The 20,979-nt window shown below is 43.3% G+C and overlaps 1 protein-coding gene across 1 annotated transcript in view; it reads left to right on the top strand.

The window, feature by feature from the left end:
• The window catches only part of EMC8-9 (ER membrane protein complex subunit 8/9), a 67,020-nt gene that overhangs the window by 26,764 nt on the left and 19,277 nt on the right, over nt 1-20,979 (top strand). The window contains exons 4-5 of the mRNA XM_080274857.1: nt 2,095-2,164; nt 12,302-12,399. Coding sequence (XP_080130983.1) covers nt 2,095-2,164; nt 12,302-12,399 — 168 coding nt within the window. The remainder of the gene's footprint in view (nt 1-2,094; nt 2,165-12,301; nt 12,400-20,979) is intronic.

Here is a 20,979-nt window from a genome sequence, read left to right as displayed (position 1 = left end):
TTTGAACTCTCTCACCAATTCCAGTCTCTCTCCATTCACTGTTACATTGCACTGGGAGTCACCTTCTCTCTCAGTAACCATCACTTTACTCTTTTCTGCATTTACTCCCAAGGCACAACACTCACAGACATCAGCAAAACTCTGCACTAGCCTATCAAGTTCTTGTCCGGTACTTGCAAGCAGTACTGCATCATCAGCATACAACAGATTTGAGATATTCCATCCATCACCATTCATTACCAACACCATACCTCTCTCCATTACTCGTGTTTTTACTTCTCTCATCACCCCATCCATATATATATATTGAACAACCATGGGGACATCACACAACTTTGTCACACGCCCACATCGATTGTGAACCATTCACTTAGATGCCCATTAACCCTTACACATGCTTCACTACCATCATAAAAACTCTTTACGGCACCTAGCAGCTTACCCTACTGTACATGCGCAAAACATTCCACAATCCTTCTCTGTCTACTTTGTCATATGCTTTTTCCAGATCCATGAATGCCATAAACACCTTATGGTCCTTCTCACAAGCCCTCTCTACTATCTGTCTCACTGCAGATATTTGATCCACACATCCTCTGCCACTCCTAAAACCACCCTGTTCATCACTCACTAGGACTTCTGATATCTCTCTAACTTTCCCTATAATAATTCTTCCATATACCTTCCCTACCACACTCAATAAACATATGCCACGATAATTCTTGCACTCGCTTCACTCACCTTTATTAAGCAAGACAAGTCCGAAAAGGGTTCCAGTGATAAGTGGACGTGAATGGTTTTTGTAATGATAAGTGTAGTAATAAATGTAATTGTTAAGAATTGTATAGTACCTTTGGTACAGTTAAGTGTACTGTACTCTATACTGTGTTGCAAGACTTCATTATCAAGGTTTGACACTATTTACTGTATTGTACACTCTTTGAGTATAAAGTAATAATATACTGTACTGTTCAATGTTTTTGTGAGAAAGCTGTGTTTTAGTGAGTGGGTGTGATTTGGGGAAAGGGGCAAGCATGAGCTCCATTAATTTGGATTTTTGGATAATTCGACATAGGGTTCCCCCTAATTAATCTGAATTATGGAGGGTTTACTGTGTATATATATATATATATATATATATATATATATAAACATTCAATCCTCGTAAATCGTGGCAATTTGGGTGTGGACCACTGCCATGATTTATGAATTCCGTAATTTATGAATAATAACTCTTATGTGAAAAATTAATTTGGGTCTGGACTTTGGCGAACTTGCCCCCACAGCACCCTACCTACACCTATCTAGGCACCATCAAACACAATCATACAAATTTAGGAATATTCAGTGCATGTATTAAGGGATCTCACCTTAATCCTATGACGAAATTGCTTAAGTGAATGGAGTGGGGTGGTGTTGGGAAGAACTTAGAACCTCTCAGCACTTGTTCTTCCCAAACTCTTTCACCAGCTTTGAAAACTTCTCTCCCCTCTCAACACGACAAATGAGCTCCAAACGTTGACTGTATGACAACTGCGGCAGCTTCTTGACGCCATACTGCTTAGAGTGCTTCATTGGGGAGTCGGGAGGGGTCATGGCAGGTAGGAGGCTGGGGGAAGTTGCACAAAAAAGGCAGGTAACTCTTGTGCTCCAGGGCGACGGTCTGTAGTGTGCGGACTGGTGGGACAAGAACAACAACAACATGGCAGCATTAGTATGCACATATGGCACCAGGGACACACGGTGATTGGTTGTTGGGTTGCGATTTTCAGTTTGAATGGCGGGGTTTATAGTTCTCCTTGGGAAAGGCTGATAGAAGTACAGTATACATGTATACAGTATATATAAATATTTGATAAGGTTACAGTTTTATAAAGTTCAGAGAATTGTGTAGTGAATGTTATGATCACTTAAATTACAAATGACTCTGATGGAGGTGGTGTTGCCCCATGCTTATCAGAATATGAACGTGGTGACTGCAGGCCGGTTTTGTTTCTGCAGTTCACCATGCTCCATTTGGATGCTAGGGTGGCAATTTTTGAAAACTTTAATTCTTCCATTTGAAATTAATATGTCTTAACACTGTTTTTACAGGCCAGATTTTGTGGCACTGAAAGTTGCTGAGAAGATTGCAGAGAATAACAACGATGCTTGTTTAATAATGGTAAGTGTCAGATAAAAGTGGAGGCATGATAACAATGATATAGTTATAAAAAAGTAAAAAAATAAAACTTAGTTCCCTTATTAACATAAGCTCATACTATTATTGTTTTATACTTGTCAGGTAGTGGCTGCACTAAAACTTTACCATATGTATGACTATCTGCATGAGGTGTAGTGTGGTATTTTGTGAGGAAAAATTCATCATCATGCTAATACTGTAAAAGATACACTATACAGAGGAGACTATAAACATATGTCAAGCAGAGCAGTACCCCAAGGTAGATGAAAAATGATGATAGGAAAAAAGGGAATTCCTGTCATCAGTTGGCAGGAAACTGTCCTGGCTATTCCATTTTACTGATATTTTTATGTTTTACATGCACAGACAGTAGGCTAGAGTGTTCCTTTAATATTTTCCTCTTTGCACTAAACACGCATGTACAGTTTTGTAAATACTAACAGCCTGTCCCATAATATCCACTTGAGGTGTAAGGCCCAAAGGTTAGGCTGCTTTAGTCCAGTACAGTACACATAAGGATTGATGATGAACCCACTTCTCGAGATGCCTTAAAAAAAAAAAAAAAAAAAAAAAGCAGAGTATGTACAGCAACACAAATTCCTATTATGTGACATGACATGATGCAGTAACAACTTGACAAGATCATGTTACATCAAGTAAGAACCAATCGCATACCGGTTGATTGTAAATCGGTCAGTGTAGTGTGAATTCAGTGGGGATACATTGGGGATCAAGGCCCATGTAACCTAAATTCTCAGAAAACATTTCTGTCACCCACCTGAAGTATGACGAAGACTAGTCCAAGCTGTCACCGATCCTACCCTGTAATGCAGGGGGACAGCTGGAGGGCCTGGACAATCATTCCAGGTTAGCAGGAGGAGGTGGTGAGTAATGGGGAGAGTGAAGTGGTGAGGCTGAGGGAGAGCATAGCAGTGTGGAAGGTGGGAAGTGATGTGATGAGGCACTGGGAGAGTGATGTGATGAGGCAGCAGGAGAGCGATGTGATTTGGCGGTAGGAAAGCTATGTAATGTGGTGATCAGAAAGCAATGTGATGTGGTGGGAAAGCAATATCATGAGGTGGCAGGAGAGTGATGTGACGAGGTGGTGGGAGGGCTTAATGGCTTCTACAGTTTTGCCCCATGCCCGTCTATATGGGGCTTAACACTGTCCATTTTAACATCAAAGGAAAGGCTACACTTACTCATTTAGGCTTGCCCTTGGTGCCCTCATTAGGACCATGCTTTCCATTGGGGTTAGTACCCTTACTTGACATGTTTTCGAAGTCACAGGTTTTAGTATTTCACACAAAAAAGTTACAGTACTCCTTCATTATCAGTGGGATTTTCTTTTTTCTTTTTTTTTTTTTAATGGTTTCAGCTATAAAAGGATTTTATTTATTTTTCAATGGTTTCAGCTATAAAAGGATTTTTTTTTTTTCCAGCTGGGAATTATTATTTCCAAGGCAGGCACTGGCAGCATTTTCTCACTAACCTACCAGTCACCAGCTTTCATCTCTACCCATTTCCATTTACACATCTCTGTCAATTTTCATATCTAACAAAATATTCTTAGTATCTGTAGCTTCTTCTGTGGAAAATAATAAAAAGTTTATGTAAATATGCATGCTGGAGGTGTCAACCTGCCTCCTTTGTCACTTATGTAGCTTGTGGCTTGCTTTTGACCCTACTAGTTTCCTTTTAACTAACACATCTCACACTTGCTTTTGATAAATAACCAGATATTCTCAGTGCCCGTAGTTCCCTCTGTGGAAAGTAATAAAATGTTTATGCAAATGTACACTATGGCGTTGCAAGCCTGTTTCCTTTCTGTTACATAGCTAGTCACGTTCCTTTGTCTCTACTGATTTCCATCTAGGCATGTCACTCTCACCTTTAATAAATAATAGTATTCCAAGTGTCTGTATTCAGTGGGGATGAGACATATATACGTCCACACGTTTTGTCACTGTGACTCTCATTGATGTACATAAACGCGCAGCAATTGCAAGGTCCCTAATTTGCACAATTTTCATATTTCGCGTGTGATTTTTGGTATGTATACATGAGACACCTTCCTCTACAAGATGCCAGGCAGAGTCAACGCCTTACCCCGCATGACCCCCCCCCCTTGCACGCCATTGTCTCGGCAATTCAACTGTTACCAGTGACCTGGCCAGTAAAGACATGTTGTGCCACAGTACGAAATTCAAGGCCAGAGTGATTCCCCAATCGACGACAATGTGGAGGACAAAGTTTATGTAGCATTATAGGAAGAAACAGTCAGAAATGATGATCAGGTAATGTCGCCAAAAAAGGTCAGGTATGTTGATGTGTTTGGTGAGTGAAACAATGCTTATATTGCCTATATTACTCTGTGAAAACCAATATACTCTCATACTACATATAAATTTGTACCAAATAAATAAATACTGTAAATACCGTTTGTGAGTGGTGTAGAATAGTTACCCTCCCATAGAACTCGTTTTCATTGGAGCCAGCCTGATAGAAAACATAGTAAGGTAAGGGGTACTGCTACCTGTATTTGGTATTTTAAACCTCAGGTGAGCGATTTCTCTATGAATTTTCGATGTTTCTCACCAAAAGCGGAGGTTTGAGCCAAAATTTTTTTTTCCAAATTGGTCGGGATTGAAGGGGGGTCAGTGGTGGAAAATTGGTCGAGAGGGGGTGGGTTAACGTAACACATGAGTGGTTGTGTAAGAATTATATTATGATTATATAATGGCATCCATAAAAAATCGGTATTGATGAGATTTGCGTACTGACAGCATCTTAGGAACATAACCTGTTGATAACGAGGGAGACCCAGAAGTGTGTCCACATGAGAATCATTGTATGTGGCCATCATAAAAAGCGTATGAGCAATTTTCGTGATTGCCAGTCCGAAACTAGGTATGAATTTCCATCGATCGTTATATTGAACGAGCGCATACCATATGATTGCATACGGGATCATTGCTGTACTAAAGAATCAAGTACAGTAGTGAAGAAAAGGACCATTGTACCCGGAAGGAAAATACTATCTATCTATCTCTCTATTGCCAGACGCCTTAATCCCGTTTGGGGTGGCCACAAACAAATCGCCTCCAAGTCGCCCTGTCCCCCGTCATTTCACTGCCCTGCTCCCAACTCACACCCCCCTCTCTCATATACCTCTCCACCCCATCCCTCCATCTCATCCTCGGCCTCCCCCTCCCTCTTTCCCCCTCCACCTCACTCACATACACTCTCTTTGTCAGTCTTTCACCCTCCATCCTCTCCACATGTCCAAACCACCTCAGTGGGTTCCTCATAACGCTTCCTATCACATCCACATCAACACCACAACGCTCCTTTATATCCTCATTCGTCAGCCTGTCTCTCCATGTGACTCCACAGGCTCCTCTTAAATAACTCATTTCCACTGCTCTCACTCTTGACTTGTGTCCTTCCAACAACGTCCAAGCTTCACTTCCGTACGTTAGAGTTGGTATCACAATACTGTCATGTAGTAACTTTTTCACTTCCATGCTCACTTCCCTGTTTCTTATGTAGTAACTTTTTCACTTCCATGCTCACTTCCCTGTTTCTTATCACTGCTTTCAAAGAACCAGCAACCTTTCTTCCCTGCTGTACCCTTTCAAGCACTTCACCCTCCAAACCTCCATCCTTACTCATCACACTACCCAAGTACTTAAACGTACTCACATTTTCCAATTCCTCACCATCCAACCTCGCTGTACGTTCACTGACTTCACCTCTGTCAAAGACCATCACTTTACTCTTCCCTACATTCACCTTTAGATTCCGTTTCTTACACACTCTCTCAAACTCATCCACCAAGCCTTGCAGCTCCCCTTCGTCTTCACTCAACAACACAGTATCATCTGCAAACAACAGTACAGGGAGTTTCCAAACACTATCCTCTCTCACCAGGGCCACTCCAGCATCCACTACCCTACCTTGTACCTCTTTTATTACCCCATCCATGTACAGATTGAACAACCATGGAGACATGACACATCCCTGTTTCAACCCAACTTTCAAAGAGAAAAATTCACTTAGTTCACCATCCACACGCACTGCAGCCTTTGCACCATCGTACATACTCTTCACAGCATTCAACAACTTCCCATCTACTCCATATATTCTTAATACTTTCCACAATCCTAGTCTATCCACCCTGTCATATGCTTTCTCCAAATCCATGAAAGCCGCATACAACTTCTTTCCCTTCTCTAGAAACTTTTCCACTAAAGATCTGAGAATGAATATCTGATCTACACAACCTTTTCCCTTCCTAAAGCCTCCCTGTTCTTCTCCAACTAATTTCTCTGTTCTTTCTCTAACTCTGTCAATAAGTATCCTACCATACACTTTTCCTGTTATACTAAGAAGACAAATGCCCCTATGATTACCACACACTTCTTTTTCCCCTTTTCCTTTGTACAAGAGAATAATTATACTTGACTTCCAATCCTCCAGGACTCTACCTTCCTCCCAGGCCAATCTGCACATCTTCCACATCCATTCTACTACTATCTCTCCCCCATGCTTCAACATTTCACCACACACTCCATCAATTCCTTGGGCTTTCCCTGATTTAACTTTCTTCATTGCTTCCACAACTTCTATCCTACTGATTTCTTCCTGTCTTCTCACCTCCCTCCTTCTCCCAGCCATTCCCCAGCCACTTATGCTCGCATTACTTCCATCCTCTACGTTCAACAATTCCTTAAAGTGTTCTCTCCATCTGCTCACTTTTTCTCCCTTCTCCACTAGTAATCTACCATTTTTATCTTTCACTCCCCTGCTAACTTCACTTCCACCCTGTCTTACTCTTTTCACCTCTCTCCAGAACATTTTCTTACAGTCCCTCCACTTTACACTCAAATTCCTTCCAAATTCCTCATCCACTCTCTTTTTACTCTCTCCTACTAATTTTTTCATCTCTCTCTTTCTTTCTACATATAACTCTCTCTTCCGTAAGAGATGCCTTGTGTAATGAGTAGAATCATGGTTGAGCATGGGGCTGTAGATAATAGTGTAAATGAGCAGGATATAACTCTTAAGAGTTCAGTCTGTGACTGGACAAGGGGCCCAATAAGACAAGGTAATGTGGTGGTGGGATGATGTAGAAGGTGAAAGTTAAGAGAAAAGAAGACTTGCAGGAATAGACCAGGGGTTCGTTTTGTATCGTTTTTAAAAACCCAAACATGCATGCATGCGTTGGCCTTGGTCACCTAATGGCGACTCTCCATGCTGCTTGATAAGTGGCATCCCCCCTGTTCGGTATCATATCCCTGAGGTCACACTCTGTGACCTCATTACAGGTAATTTTCAGTCTGCCTTTCGCAGCCCTACCCCTAACGTCAGCACTTCTCACTTTCTCAATCCAGCAGTCATCCCACATCCTCTCTTCATGCCCAGACCATCTCAGTCTACCTTTTCCCATCACAACACCAATACATTACAGTCCCATCCTACTATCTCTTAATTCTTCCATCATAAACCAAGCCCCCGCAGGCCTTGCATTCAAGGACACACTGCACATCCACCTAATCATTGTCATATCTGTGCACTTGAACCTGCGAATATCCTCTTCTTTTATTGCCCACGTCTCATTACCATACAGCATTACACTCCTAATGTATGTCACATACAAAGATCCCATAGCATGGAGGGAGAGCCCTCTCAGTGTCAGGAGAGGCAACAGCTTTCTGAACTTTTTTCAACCACTCCTCACTCAAGCCACAGAGCTAGCTTCAGTCCCACCTCCAGTGCATAACATGTCTCTCAAAGAACAAAACTCTTCCACACACTGTAGAGACTCACCAGCAAGATCAATCCTTTCACACCTGACATTCTCCACATGCTCTCCCTGACACGCTGCACACATGAAATAAAAATTATCACTTAATCTACATCTAATACCACTACATTTCTTATGCACCCACTTATCACAAACACTGCACAAGATGGAATTATTTCCCATACCCTCGTGACAGATCGCACATGGCCACTCTCTCGTTTCTTTGACCATCCCACCCCCCAGCCCTAGATACCATCACTTTTGTTTGATCTGCATTTACTCTTAAGCTCTTGTGCCCCATACCATCTCTCCACTTCCTGAATCTTTCCTCTGCCTCCCTTTCATTTTCTGCAGTCAACACCAAATCATCAGCATACAACATCTCCTATGGGAGTCCATTTCTGAAATCACATATGAGGGCTTCACACACTATGATAAATAAAAGGGGCTCAGAACTGACCCCTGATGCACTCCAATACTCACAGAAAACTCGTCACTCAAATCTCCATTCACTCTTACCTGGGTGCAAGCACCTACATACATAGCCAAAACCACTCTAACCAGCCACTCCTCGATCCCAAGCTTTCTTATTGCCCACTCCACCACCTCCCTAGTGACTCGTCAAAGGCCTTCTCGAAATCAACTAAACAAATTACAGATCCCTTTTCTTTCATATATATTTCCCCTGAAGCTGCTGAACAGTGAATATGGCATCAGTGGTTCCTTTGCCTGGAATAAACCCAAACTGCATCTCATCAGTATTCACTGTTGCTTTAATCATACCTTCTAGAACTCTCTCTGTTACCTTCATTATCTGATCCAAAAGCTTTATCCCTCTATAATTTCCTTTATCCAGGGCATCACCCTTCCTCTTGTAAACATTTATAATTACAATTTTCATCCAATCATCTGGGACAGCACACTCATATATACAGTGCTTGCATAATCTGGGAATTTTTCCAGCAAGGTCCCACTTTATGAGAATTCCACATTCTAGGGCCACATGTTTACATGTTAAAGCATTTCTTGGTACCTCAGCCAGCCCCAAGTTCACCTTTTGGGGCAATTTTCAAGTTTTTTTCCCAGGACATCTACCTACCTAATAAAGATATCAGTACTTAGAAACACTGGAGGGTTCCTCACCTTGAACTGAACAGGTTGTGGGCTTGCTGGGCGGAGGAGTGGGGTTTCTTAATCTTCCATCGGGTCTTGAGAGCATGCGGCAGACAAGAGCATAAAGATGGCGGGCCGTCCTCCTAATATTCAACAAGTCAGTTGGCATTCCTTCCCTCTCCTTCCTTTTACAGTACATCAGCAGGTGCCTCTCCATCATTATGACAGTCAGTCAAAGGCCATGGGCCAAAAACTGGATCTGCTGGCCCCAAACATTCCCTGTCCCAGTCAAACTCCTCATTCAACAACTGGCTGTAATGACTTCTCCATGCATCTTTAATATCCCCACTATTCACCACAACCCTCCCTTCATCATTCTTCACACAATGCTTACCTGTGATATCCCTATTATTCCTCTTCATCTGATTTGCCACCTTAAAAATAATATTTTTCCCTTCCACACGATTTAGGTTATCAAATAAGTCTTAGTGACTCACATTTTGTTCTGTAAACCTTTTTTCTAGCCCTACGCTTGGCAGCCAAGTATTCCTCTTTGTTACCACCCTGCTTCCATTCCCAGAGAAGCCTTCTTTTCACCTAAATTGCAGCTTATACACCCTCATCCCACCACCAAGTCACTTTATATCTTGGTGTCCATCCACATACTGAATCAGTAACTCTCAAGAGGTTGGTCTTGAGGGCTCTGTACTGTTCATTAACACTTCTGTCAGTGTTTCCCTGTTCAGCCACCACTTTCCTCATCTTGCTATAGAAGGTATTCCTTCCTGCTTGGTTTTTCAGCTTCCATATTTTCCTCCTATGTGCATAGGTCCTCTTTTTCATCACCCACTCCTTAAGCACCATGTCACATATCAATAATTTGTGTTGCTGCACACACTCCTTGCTCCCTGTATCATTAACATCCCTCGCTAACCTCTTATCAGCCCTCCTGACCAGGAAGTAGTCTGTCTGGCTACTATTTCCCCTGACTCATAAGTAATCAACCTACTTTTTTCCTAAAACGTGTGTTGCTCACAATCATGTTCATTGCCTTGCCTCCCCAAACTCGTGTATCCTTTCCCCTTCCTCATTTCCTGTACTGCACCATATGCACATCCCCCATGTACTTCTTCATATCCATGAGCTGCTTCACCTACATGACCATTTAAATTCCCCCCAAAATACTACAGTTTCATCATCTCCCATATCACTTACTACACATATTAAGTCATCCCCAAATCTATCCATCTCTACCTCATCCAGGCCAGCCTGTGGAGCATATGCTGATACAGTTGCAAACACCATCCAACCAAACAAAATTTTTAAAGTAATCCCTTTAACATCTGGATGCTCAATAACTGGACTCCCCAGTGTCCGGACATTTTGGGCCCAGGCCTTCGGAACCCCGCCTTCCCCCCAAAAAAGACATTCTTTTCAACCATACTTTGAACTTGGCGCATGGCGCCGAACAGCTGTGTTTACACGTGGCCCCTTCCTTCCTCCCCTCCCCAGTTACTGCCTAACTACCATCCTGACTAGATGCTCATCACAATGGATGCTGCACATGCTCGTTTTTGTGAATAAACAGTGAATAAAGTGCAATACCTTATCACTAGACCACATGGGAATTTACAGTGTTGTGTAGCATTAAGAAATTAGAATTCACTGTGCAAACTGATGGTTGAAAATGGCATGGTTCAAGTAATAACAGAATTTGCAGTGTTAATTATAATTCACAGTGCAAAGGAATAAGTGCAGCACAACACTGGATTACTGTACGTGCTTCAAGAGCATTTTCACCACTGCCAGAGCCTTATAGGAGGCAGGTTAATCTTCGTAACGGCCACAGATGTGTTGTAAGTACCTTGTACATTGGTAAATATTTTCCATGCTTCTAATTCCTCATTCCCTGGTTCCTTTTCATTTATTTCATGCTTTCTGTCCCTTATTTGTGTGAATAGGGTCTTAAATAGGTGCTATGCATGTCCGGTAGGGAGTTATGTAGGTGGTTTTCAGAGTTAGGCTGGGTTAGGGTCCACAAGTACCTGTCCAGGAGGTATTTTCACAGTATCTGGACAGACTCACTTTCCGGACATGCCTTTGGCGCTATTACATCGGATATTGGAGGGATTACCATCTTATTATCCTGTCACTTACTTTCATAACATTCATGACATATTCCAACCATTCCTCCCTAACACCCACACCCCCATATCTATCCATCATACCCTGCCAAAACGACTTATAGCAACAATCCCTCCTAGCAGTCTTTCTGGTTGATCCACCCCTATGTCGGACTTCTTGCACACATCCCACATCCACCCACCACCTACTCATTATCTCAGCCACTTCCCCTGTTCTACCCCCCAAACTTCCCACATTCCATGAAGCCACTCTGGGTGATTTAATATCCTCAGGCTTGCTTTGGATATAATTACTAAAATAAGAAGGGGAGAGAGATGCCATAGGCCCCACCCACTGCACAGTCCCAGGCCCAGGCAATGGATCTGGGACCCCTAGCCCACCAGCCTTGACCGGTGGCCATGGTAGTGGCCTTAGGACACCCTGCCAGGACAGCTACAGGGACACCCTCCAATCATGCCTTGACACTGTAACTGCCCTGCCATTACACCCATTGATAGGGCAGCCTTGTGGGGTGCTACTCCCAGGTTCAAGGCCTCTCTATTGAGCAGAAGCAGCAGCCCGGGAACCGCAGTGCCCTGTACCCTCTAGCACAGGTTTGAGCCCCATCTCACCCCAGACCCACGATCTATGCTGGCGGAACCCTCGTCACGCCTCCCCTTAAAAGGTTCGCCAATAGGTAGCGGGGGAAAAGTTTTCTGGCCGCATGCCCATGCTGGCGTCAACCCCTAAACATAGTGGGGTATGTTGTGTGATAGCTAAAGTGCATGTGAGGAAGTGTATGAGATAGTTAGCGGAAGTGTTTGGAGAGTACAGTATATTAGTGTCACACTGAAAAGGGCAGCAAAGGGGGATGGTTAGGTAGCTAGTGAAACATGAGCTTCAGCTCTCCCACCAGCATTCCCATTCCCCTTGGGAGTACCACCCTGATAGGCTGGTGCTATAGCTTCCATTTTTTTTTTATTTACAGCAATATTTATTAAGAGAACATTGTAATATTTTGAAACACATCTTTCATAACAAGGATTGCATGTATATTCATTTATCATCACCAGGTTGACAACAAGCGTCTGTGCTTATCCTTGCAGTCAGCCCCTATCATTGTGTCCCAGTTGAGTGCAGAGGGCAAGTGGAAGAGCAAAGACAAGTCAAGGTTAGTCTCTCTCTCTCTCTCTCTCTCTCTCTCAACATCACATGGCATATTTACTGTTTGTACCATCGATAAAAAAGTATTGGCACCCTTTCAGTATGAGACATTATGATACACGGACTGATTTATGGGAAATGACATGGTTATGTTGCCTTGTAGCCATCATATGTGTTGTTAACATATATTTTACAGATATATAGCTGGATTAGTCGGAGTAATATTGTACTACATGGTCTACCTATCTGTCTATTGCCAGACACCTTAATCCTGTACGAGGTGACCTCAAACTAATCGGCTCCATGTCGCCCTGTCCCCTGCAATTTCAGTGCCCTGCTCCACCTCCCTCTCTCATATACCTCTCCACTCCATCCCTCCTCCTCATCCTCGGCCTCCCCCTCCCTTTCCCTCCTCCACCTCACTCACATACACTCTCTCACCCTCCATCCTCTCCACATGGCCAAACCACCTCAGTGTGTTCCTCCTAACACTTCCTGTCACATCCACATCCACACCAGAACGCTCCTATATATCCTCATTTGTCAGCCTATCTCTCCATGTGACTCCATAGGCTCCTCTCAGATAACTCATTTCCACTGCTTTCATTCTTGACTTGTGTCCTTCCAACAAGGTCCAAGCTTCACTGCTGTACGTTAGAGTTGGTATCACAATACCATCATGTAGTAACGTTTTCACTTCCATGCTTACTTCCCTCTTCTTTATCACTGCTTTCAAGGAACCAGCAACCTTTCTTTCATGTTCTACCTTTTCAAGCACTTCACCCTCCAAACTTCCATCCTTACTCATCACACTCCCCAAATACAGTACTTAAATGTACTCACATTTTCCATTTCCTCATCATCCAACCTCACTGTACATTCACTGACTTCACCTCTCTCAAAGACCATCACTTTACTCTTCCCTACATTCACCTTTAGATTACGTTTCGTACACACTCTCCCAAACTCATCCACCAAGCCTTGCAGCTCCCTTTCGTCTTCACTTAACAACACAGTATCATCTGCAAACAACAGTACAGGGAGTTTCCAAACACTACCCTCTCTCACTAGGGCCACTCCAACATCCACTGCCCTACCTTGTACCTCTTTTATTACCCCATCCATGAACAGATTGAACAACCATGCAGACATGACACATCCCTGTTTCAACCCAACCTTCAAAGAGAAAAATTCACTCGTTGCACCATCCACACGCACTGCAGCCTTAGCACCATCATACATACTCTTAACAGCATTCAACAACTTCCCATCTACTCCATATATTCTTAATACTTTCCACACTCTTTGTCTATCCACCCTGTCATATGCTTTCTGAAAATCATGAAGGCCGCATACAACTTCTTTCTCTTCGCTAGAAACTTTTCCATTGAATATCTGATCTACACAACCTCCTCCCTTCCTAAAGCCTCCTGTTCTTCTCCGACTAATTCCTCTGTTATTTCCCTGACTCTGTCAGTAAGTATCCTACCATACACTTTTCCTATTACACTAAGAAGACAAATGCCCCTATGATTACCACACACTTCTTTTTCCTCTTTTCCTTTGTACAAGGGAATAATTATACCTGACTTCCAATCCTCCGGGACTCTGCCTTCCTCGCAGGCCAATCTGCACATCTTCCACATCCATTCTACTACTATATCTCTCCCTCATGCTTCAGCATTTCACCACACACTCATCAATTCCTGGGGCTTTCCCCAATTTGACTTTCTTCATTGCTTCCTCAACTTCTATCCTACTGATTTCTTCCTGTCTTCTCACATCCCTCCTTCTCCCAGCCATTCCCCAGGTACTTATACTTACATTACTTCCATTCTCTATGTTCAACAATTCCTTGTAGTGTTCTCTCCATCTGCTCACTTTTTCTCTCTTCTCCACTAGTAATCTACCATTTTTATCTTTCACTCCCCTACTAACTTCACTGCCACCCTGTCTTACGCTCTTCACCTCTTCCCAGAACATTTTCTTACAGTCCCTGCACTTTACACTCAAATTCCTTCCAAATTCCTCATGCACTCTCTTCTTACTAATCTTTTCACCTCTCTCTTCCTTTCTACATATCTCTCTCTCTTCCCCCTCGCAATTTCTTCCACGCTCCTATTTCTCCATTCATTGTATGCTTTCTTCTTTTGTGCCACAGCCTGTCTCATCTCTTTATTCCACCATGCTGTTCCTTGCACCCCCTTCTGTCTTCTGTTCACCCCTCACACCACATCACATGCTGCACATATTTCTGTGAATATCTTACACACACCTTCCTTTTCCCCCATATGCTCCAATTCATATTTACCCAATTGTTCCTCCACTTCTCTCTTATATTCTGCCTTTTTCTTATCCTCTTGTAACCTTTCCACTCTCCTTGCAACTGCTTCTTCCTCCCGTCCTTCCCTTCTTCTATTTCTCCATCTTACTTGGATCTTGATTCTGGCCACCACCAAGTAGTGGTCAGAAAGTCCATTCCCCGAACCTCTATAAGTTCTTGCATCCATTACACATCTTCGTATCCTTTCATCCACACACACATAATCAATCATTGCCTTCCTTTCATTCAGTTCACCACCCACCCTTCTCATCACTTGCCATGTATACCTGTGGATCATTTTGTGCCTGAAGAGGGTATTGGCTATCACCAACCCCCTCCCAGCACAAATGTCCACTACATGGTACAGCAACCATTTTTGTGAATTAAACAGGCATGCCAACACTACCAATTGAACCCGAGACGAAGTATTTCACATCTTATCCGACCCCAGTGTGCCGATAATTTTGTAATTGATTGTACGTAAAAGGCATGGAACTAGATATGTACAGATTCACATGTTCATATGTACAGGTATGTATTTACTTTTGTCCTTTATAGCTAGCCAAACCATCAGATGGATTTAACCCGCCCCATCCCGTCGACGTATGGGTACGTTGCAACGATTTTCATTTGCCAGTCCCGGCAACGTACCAGGACGTTGTGCAATTGCAAGGTCCCTAATTTGCACAGTTTTCAATTTTCGCATGTGATTTTTCGTATGTATACACGGGACACCTTCCTCTATTCCTCTACAAGATGCCAAGCAAGGACAATGCCTTACACTGCATAACCTCCCCCCTCCCCCCCTCATGCCCTTGTCTTGGCAAAGGACCTGTTACAAGTGACCTGCCTAGTAAAGATATTCAGGGCCAGAGTGATTCCCCAATCGATGACAATGTGGAGGACAGTGTTTACATAGCATTAGAAGAAGAAACAGCCAATAATAATGATCAGGTAATGTGGCAAAAAAAGGTCAGGTATGGTGATAAGTTAGTGAGTGAAACAATGCTTATAATGCCTTTATTACTGTGTGAAAACCAATATACTCTTATACTACATTTACATTCGTACCAAGTAAATAAATAAATACCGTTTATGAGTGGATAAAATAGTTACCCTCCCATAGAACTCGTTTTCTTTGGTGCCAGCATGTTAGAAAACCCACTCAGGTAAGGAGGAACTCCTACCTGGATTGGGCACTTTAAACCTCAGGTGAGCGATTTCTCTATGAATTTTCGATGTTTCTCACCAAAAGCGAAGGTTTTAGCCAAAAAAAAAAATTTCGAAAATACCTCGGGACTGGGGGATGTCGGAGGTGCGGAAAATCTCGGGACGTGACGGGTTAACACAGACTTGGTACACAGATACAGTACACCCTCAGTTTACGGGAGTCCTCAACTTACGAAAATAATTGGTTTCTGAAGTTTTTTTTTTTTTTTTTTTTTTTTTTTTTCCCCCCCCCCTTAAACTTCTATCAATCTTAGAAGCTGTTATTTTCATGCATGTATGGTTAATATAAACAAGAATAAACACAAAGACCGTTATATATTTACATGTTCTGTACAGTACTCCATAAGAAGAGTACAGTAGGTACCCACAGTATGCGAGTTCAGAGTACGCGATCCTCATTGTACGCGAGGACCTATTTTTTTCCTTATTTTAGTATATTTTTTAATAGTACGCAAATTGAACTCATTGTAGGCAAGACAGCAGCGAAGAGTGGCCCAAATCCGTGGTTTACCCTGAGCACGCGACATTGCCACCCCAAGAAGTGCCAGCCATCAGTGATGGAGAGTGGAGACTTGTCGATGATGGAGCTCAGCCGGGTACTGTGTGCCCTAGATAAATTCGAGGAAGAATTCAAGAACATCAAACGCTGTCAGTTGCGAGTGGAGGAAGTGATGACTTCACTTTGAAGGGTTTATGAATGAAGTGAGTGCATTAGCTAGTGAAAGTGTCAGAAGTGCTGGTGACGAGATTGGTGTGTCAGGTGGTGTGGCAGGTGGTGCAGGTGCACACTAGGGTTCCGAGAAAATTCTCCATCAAGTCAGTTTGCTGTCAGACAATAATTAACTTGTTTCTTCCTCGCTGTAATTGCCTTTGAATACATGTTCTAGTGTCACCCATAGCTGTCTTCATTAATGATGGCGAACTGTCTTGTTATTGTTGTGATGGCGAATTGACTCGATGGCAAATTCTCCCGAAACCCACGCTAGGTGCCTCACGCTGCCACGGATCCCCTTCTTACCTCCATTAAGCCTGTTGTCCTCTTGGGTTAAGGTGAGTAGCCATATTCCTGTTGGTTTAGTTAAGCCATATCCTTGTTGATTTAGTAAAGCCATAATCATGTTGGTTTACTTTATCTTAGGTAATATGTCTTAGTTTCCCTGTACAGTACAGTACTTAAGTCTGAAAGTAGTAGTAGTAGTAGTAGTTGTTCCCTAGACAGTCTGGCCGAACAGCCCCGAGTCCCTTAGGAAGGCCATGGCCGAGACCGGGCTTTCCCACAGAGCTCAGAGAGTGTATGTTGTGTTGTTGGCATAGGTGATTGCGTGCAATGCAGTCTTCCATAATGTGCTTAATAGTATGGGGTGCTGTGTTGCATCTTGGACAGGCATCAGTGATGGAGTCATCCAGCCTCTTCTGGTAGCTTAAGAGGGCTGGATGGTGCCCACATCTCAGCCTGGCCAGGTGGACCCTTTCCTCACGAGGAAGATAGGATTCAGAAGGGTGGATGTCAGGAGGCCGTGCATGCAGCTGTGTGTTGTCTTTAAGTGACTGAATGGAGCGGCAAGTGATCTGAGTGTGAATATGCTTCTGGAAGCTGGTCTGAGGTGGGCGAGGTGGAAGAGATGACAGTATTTGTGTATGGTATCTTGTGCTGGGTGTTGTTTTGATGTTCCTTGGTGTGGGTGGATGTGCTGCCATGTACTGTAGTGGATGTTGTGGGTTTGTGGAGGCTGCAGCAAGAAACTGGGTGCCTCTGTATGTCGAGGTGATTCTTGACTTTGAGGACTTTGGTTTCTTGATGTAGGTGGTTTGTGGGTGTAGTAGCTGTGCAGCCTGTGATTATTTTTAGGGCCTTGTTCTGTATGGTCTCTAGAGTGTTGTAGTGTGTTTTGGTGAGGTTAGAAGCCCAGGCAGGGCTTGCATAATTCATCACTGAACATATGTATTGTTTGTATTCTGTGGTGGTGGTTTCTTTGTTGTGTCCGAATGTTGTATGGGCAAGTGACCTCAAAGCATTGAGTCTTGGTGTTATTTTACTTTTAATGTTTGTGATGTGCTGTTTAAATGACATTGATGTATTGTATGTTACACCAAGGATTTTTTTGGGGGGTGTATGTGGTAGGGGAGTGTTCTTTATGGTGAGGTGTGGTATGTGACTGTGTTCTGCTGTCCAGTTTGTGAGAAGAGTCACTGTAGATTTGGCTAGGGCTATTTTGAGCATGTTTGTGGTGAACCATTCGTGTAGTGTGTTAAGGTAAGGTTGAATGATGTGTGCAGCTGTGTTTGCGTTTTGGTGCGTACATGTAAGTGTTATATCATCTGCATAGGAAGCTATGTGTATCTGTGGTGTGTGGGGTGTGGGTACGTCGTGCATGTATAGGTTAAAGAGTGTAGGGGATAAAACAGATCCTTGGGGGACACCGTTTGTGAAGTTTCTGATGTTAGAAGACTGACCGGCAAATGTTACGTGTGCACATCTACCTGCTAAGTAGTTTGCCAGCCATCTTTTTGTGTTATTGTGCATGTTTGTGTTGAGTATTTTGTTTGTGAGGTTGTGGCGGGGGATGGCATCAAAAGCTTTGCTAATGTCTAGTGTGATTAGGATTGTTCTGTTTGGTGGCCTAGCTGAATTCATGCCATCAAAAACTCTCTGTGTAAGGTCTGTAAGAAGGGTGTTTGTGGAGTGTAGTGGCCTAAAGCCATGTTGTGACTGGGCTAGGGGAATGTGAGGTGTGACTAGTTGTAGTACCAGTTGTTAAGTGACTTTAGAGGGGGTGCAGAGAAGTGTGATGGGGCGGTGTGAGGAGGGTAACATAGGGTCTCTGTTGGGTTTAGGGATAGTGATGATATTGCCATGCTTCCAGATGTTGGGTATTTCTCAAGGGTTGCCCATGAAGGGGGTGCTACCCATATGTAATTTTTCCCGTAAATTTATGTATTCAGAGTACGCAAATTCCTAGTACATGACGTCCTCTGCTGCCCATATACACGCGCAGTATGGGGACCTACTGTACAAGAATATGTAGAAAGAGCCTTCTTACGCTGCCTGCCACCTGCACGTAATCACCAATAAGGTCTATTTTTAGATGCTGCCTCCTAGTTCACCAGCACGCAGTGATACCACCACCACCACATTCTCCGACATGCCATAACAATTTACAGTACTGTAATGCCATTAATTCACGAGTCTAATATATATATATTTTTTTATAATTTGGGGGGTTAGTTTAAAATTTACAAGCATAAATTTCACAATTAAGTCATCCAAAAATTAACAAAAGGTTGCTGTATTCACTTTATTCATGTTGCTCTTCTGGAGATAAAAGATCTCAGTCTAGTGGCATTGGTGCTGTAGAGGAGGTAGATGACTGTGTTCCTTGACCTCTTTCCACTTTTTTGAGGAAGCAATCAATCCCTGGTTGAGTGCCTTCTTCCTTTCTTCATAGATTAATTTGTAGCAGGCAGTGGTATCATGAACAGCTCCATACACTTTAGTGAATCTCTCTGTGTTTGGGTCTTGAGTCTCAGAAGATGCCAGCACTTTATCAAACAAGGAAAAGTCTTCAGCCAGTCACTTGCACGTGAATTTTTTTTCTGGCACAACTTCTTCCTCACTCGCAGCCTCATCCTCTTTCCTTTGTCTGTCACTGTTTAAAAGATCTTCATTAGTCAGCTCCTCAGTGTGGCTTTCTAGCAACTGATGAATATCTTCCACTTCAAGTTCCACCTGTAACTCTGCACTAAGATTCACCATGCTTTGGGCCACTACATCCACCTCTTCAAATCCACGGAAGTCATGGGCAAACTGTGGGATGAGTTTTTTCCCAACTCCATTCATGTTGGATGAATTAACTTCACGCCAGGCAGCATCAGTGTTTTTAATGGCTATAATTACAGATGTAGTGCTCCTTTCAAAACTGCTTAAGAGTTATTCCATTCTCCCCTTCTGTTGCCCTCACCGTTTCGTTTCGTTTTCGTTTCGTTTTTAAAGGCTCCAACATGCTTGCATGTGTCGGCCTTGGTCACCTAATGGCGGCTCTCCACGCTGCACGATCCATTGCAGCCTCCCTGTTCAGTCCCTTAACCCTAAGGTCACATTTAATGACCTCGTCCCATGTCTTTCTCGGTCTACCCCTCATAGCCCCACCCCCAATATTAACACTTCTCACCTTCCTCACCCAATTATCATCCCCCATCCTCTCCACATGTCCAAACCACCTCAATCTACCTCTCCTCATCACAACACCAATACACTCCAGTCCCATCCTACCTCTCAACTCTTCCATTGTAAACCCAGCCCCTCCAGGCCTTGGACGCAGGGACGCACTGCACATCCACCTAATCATTGTCGTTTCTGTACGTCTGAGCCGGCGAATGTCTTCCTCCTTCACTGCCCAGGTCTCACTGCCATACAGCATTACACTCCTAACACATGCTGCATACAAAGACCAATGAAAGTCATGTGCAGGTAATAGGCCTTGCAACTTGCAATTACCCTCTGATCCATAGCTTTGCAGGATTGAGGTGGTATTTGGGCGCAAGTACACCACCTTGACATTCGGATGAAAATAATCCATGTTGGGTGGATGACCAGGGGCATGATCCAGCACCAGCAGGATTTTGAAGGGCAGGTTGTTTTCAGCACAGTATTTTTCAACCTGGGGGATGAAATGGTGGTAGAACCATTCCTTAAAAAGTTCCTGTGTAACCCAGGCCTTCTCATTAGCCACCCAGATGAGGGGAAGTGAAGCCTTGACTATGCCTTTGAGAGCTGTCGAGTTTTCTGCATGGTAAACCAACAGTGGTTTCAGTTTACAGTCACCAACAGCATTTCCTCCAAGCAAAAGAGTCAACCTATCCTTCGATGCCTTGTATCCCGACATCATCTTTTCTTCCTGTGCAGTATGTGTTTGGCTAGGCATTTTTTCCAGAACAAACCAGTCTCATCCATGTTAAATATTTGTCCTGGCTTGTACCCTTCCTTCTCAATTAGGTCCCACAGAAATTTGGAAACTCTTTGGCAGCCTTCTCATG

This window comes from Coenobita brevimanus, chromosome 60, assembly GCF_032717465.1.
Source record: "Coenobita brevimanus isolate Jiangsu-jjx chromosome 60, ASM3271746v2, whole genome shotgun sequence".
NCBI classification, from domain to species: Eukaryota; Metazoa; Arthropoda; class Malacostraca; order Decapoda; family Coenobitidae; genus Coenobita; species Coenobita brevimanus.
This window is presented reverse-complemented; position numbering and strand designations above follow the sequence as displayed.